Genomic DNA, 2630 nt, shown 5'->3' with positions numbered 1-2630 from the left:
TACATTAGTATAATAAGCAATATGAGCACATATTCAACTACAGATACATTTCAAGTATGTAGAAAAAACATATTACTGCATTACCTTATATAGGACTTTTAAACATATTCAGTCATACAGCGAAAGAAACAGTGGGATACAGGGAGACTTCACCCCACTTCCAGGATCGATCAATATGTTAGGGAACGCTGAGTGGATCCAGATGCTAATAGTGTACACACAGTGAACACAGACGCCCAAGTGAACACCGACGCACCAGTCACACAGCCGTCTATGCTGCGACTGAGTCCTTTTTAGATACATAGCGTTTTAGACAGAAGCGGGAAATCAGTTAATGGCGGGAAACTCGGAGGAAACTGGTCATGAACTGAGGGGAGAGGCAACCAGGGTAGCGTCTTACTCTCCACTGCTGACCTCAACCCCAGGGATCACAGCCTCACATTAATCCCTGAGGAATAGCGCTGGTGCACCCGAGGTGGCAGCTGCGTCAGCTACTGTTTGGTAGTCTCCTCCTGAAAACAGTGTGGCTGTGTCTTGCGTCAACCCCGCTAAGCAGAACCGACGCCTTACCTTCTCCCCATGCTCTAGCCACAGCCTGGTAACGTCCGCTGGACTTGCTAATACATTGGACACAGACGCCCGCCGAAACAGCACTGTACACGTGGGTTGTAGCAACCCGGAGGAGAGTTGTTGGAGCGACTGTTTCTAAGGAGCATGTAAGATGCTTTTTTAGAAAACTCGTTCCAAAAACATAAGACTATAAAAATAAATTTAATAACAAGCTTATGGTTGCCAAAATCAGCAGCCCAAAGGTCATGTTCCGGCTCCTGCCACACCAACAAGAAAACTGGATTGCCTGAGCCAGGAGGCAGGGATATAGGGGACTGGCCCGTTGCAATCTGGGAGGTCGAAAGCTTTGATCGTGGTGCCAATCCACTGACGCTACCTCATATCCCAATGTTTATCCTGTGGACCCTGCAGGAGAAATGTTAGTTTAACAACGGAAGTAGTAAGTAGAGAAACAGAAGGCCAAGAACAAGATCTTGAGGGACCCAAACTATAGAACACATTCAGAAAGGCAGCTGGTGAACTAGCACAGCACAGTGCATTCGCCAAAGGAGTGAACAGTGGGCAGGAGAAAACTGGCCAACTGTATTGAAAGTGATAGAGAGGTCAAGGAGGATTAATATGGAGAAGTGACCCTGGGACTTAGCTGTGAGCAGATCATTTGTCACCTTAGTGATGGCCGACACAAAAAAGTGTAGAGCATGCATGAGAGATATGAGAGTGAGAACCCATGTACTAGGTCGACATCGAAAAAGGTCGACATGATTCTTTAAAAAAAAAATCATTTATTTTTTTACTTTTTCATACTTTATGATCCACGTGGACTATGATTGGGAATGTAACAGCCGTAGCGCAGCGAGGCACCTTGCCCGAAACATGGAGAGTGAAGCGAGCCATGCGAGGGGACACGGTGCACCAATTGGGGTTCCCCGTCACTTTATGAAGAAAATGACACCACAAAAAGTAAAAAAACCTCATATTGACCTTTTTCCATGTTGACCTAGTGACCATGTCGACCAATAGTGGCCGACCTAATGACTCTCGACCTAAGTCTTGACGACCTAATGACCCATACTCCTAAGGATACCCTCTAATTAGGTGCCAACATGTATTCGGTTCTGTGCCCTTTCATGTTGCAGTGAAATGACAACTCAAACACAACCTTTTGATGAACTTTAGTGGATGCACTCATTCCGTACACCTTCTCTCAACGACTGGGCATTCACCAACTAGGTATGCTTTTTCTAAAAGCCTACATAATCCAATACATATTAAAATGTTATCAAATTGGTTAAAATAAAGAAAGAAAACTTGATCTTTATTTTTAATAATTATAAAAGAGACCTAAATAAAAAAATAAATCTTCACACAAACAACATATACATAAACAAGTATAAAAACAAAGGACTATATACATGGTACATAAAAATAAATACTAAAAATGTATTCTGTAACACAAGCGTAATTTCATTTGTATGGCTATAAATAGAACTGTAAAAATCTTAGAGAATCTTACAGTTCTGTTTAGGAGTTAAAGCTGTTTCAATTAGGCAATGGACTGTCAAAACCACTGTCTTGCTGTGGGGATGTAAAATCCAGCAATAATTTCCGTGAAGGTAGTTGGCTACCTCGACCTACATCAGAGAATGGCTTCAACTCAACAGCTGTAGGCGGGTGGCTTGTGATTTTACTAGAAAGCTGTGCACCAAAAGTTTGATCTCTTCTTTTTGCAATGTGTGCCAAGTGATTCTGACCTTCATATTTGCTGCCAAATGTATCATGACCACCCTCAACAAAAGAGAATAAACCTGTTGCTAATAAATTCCCTGGAGCATTCGGAATGTGAGATTGCGCTTTCATGCTGGTTAAAGAGATTTGTACAGCCTGTGTTGGATTGAGACTTTTGCCACTAGCACAACTCCAGTCATTACTTCCATTTTCATCCCGCACAGGAGTTTCCTGGAGCTCAAACATTTGTCTGTCTGATCTGGTCTTTGGATGCTCATAATCTTTTAGGCCATGTAAAAAAGATGGCTCACCTTGGTTCCCAAATGTTACCTGAA

The 2630-nt window shown here is 42.7% G+C and overlaps 1 protein-coding gene across 5 annotated transcripts in view; it reads right to left on the bottom strand.

Annotated features, from left to right (window-relative positions):
- Positions 1 to 1858: 1858 nt before the first annotated feature.
- The window catches only part of CEP152 (centrosomal protein 152), a 260473-nt gene continuing 259701 nt past the window's right edge, over positions 1859 to 2630 (bottom strand). For all 5 annotated transcript variants that reach the window (XM_063926043.1, XM_063926046.1, XM_063926045.1 and 2 more), the window contains one exon: positions 1859 to 2630. This exon is cut by the window's right edge and continues 309 nt beyond it. In XM_063926043.1, the coding sequence (XP_063782113.1) occupies positions 2110 to 2630 (521 nt within the window). In that variant the 3' untranslated portion in view covers positions 1859 to 2109.

The sequence above is a fragment of the Pseudophryne corroboree genome, chromosome 6 (genome assembly GCF_028390025.1).
Source record: "Pseudophryne corroboree isolate aPseCor3 chromosome 6, aPseCor3.hap2, whole genome shotgun sequence".
Lineage (NCBI taxonomy): Eukaryota > Metazoa > Chordata > Amphibia > Anura > Myobatrachidae > Pseudophryne > Pseudophryne corroboree.
Note: the sequence above shows the minus strand (reverse complement) of the source record. Positions and strands in the feature narration are given on the sequence as shown.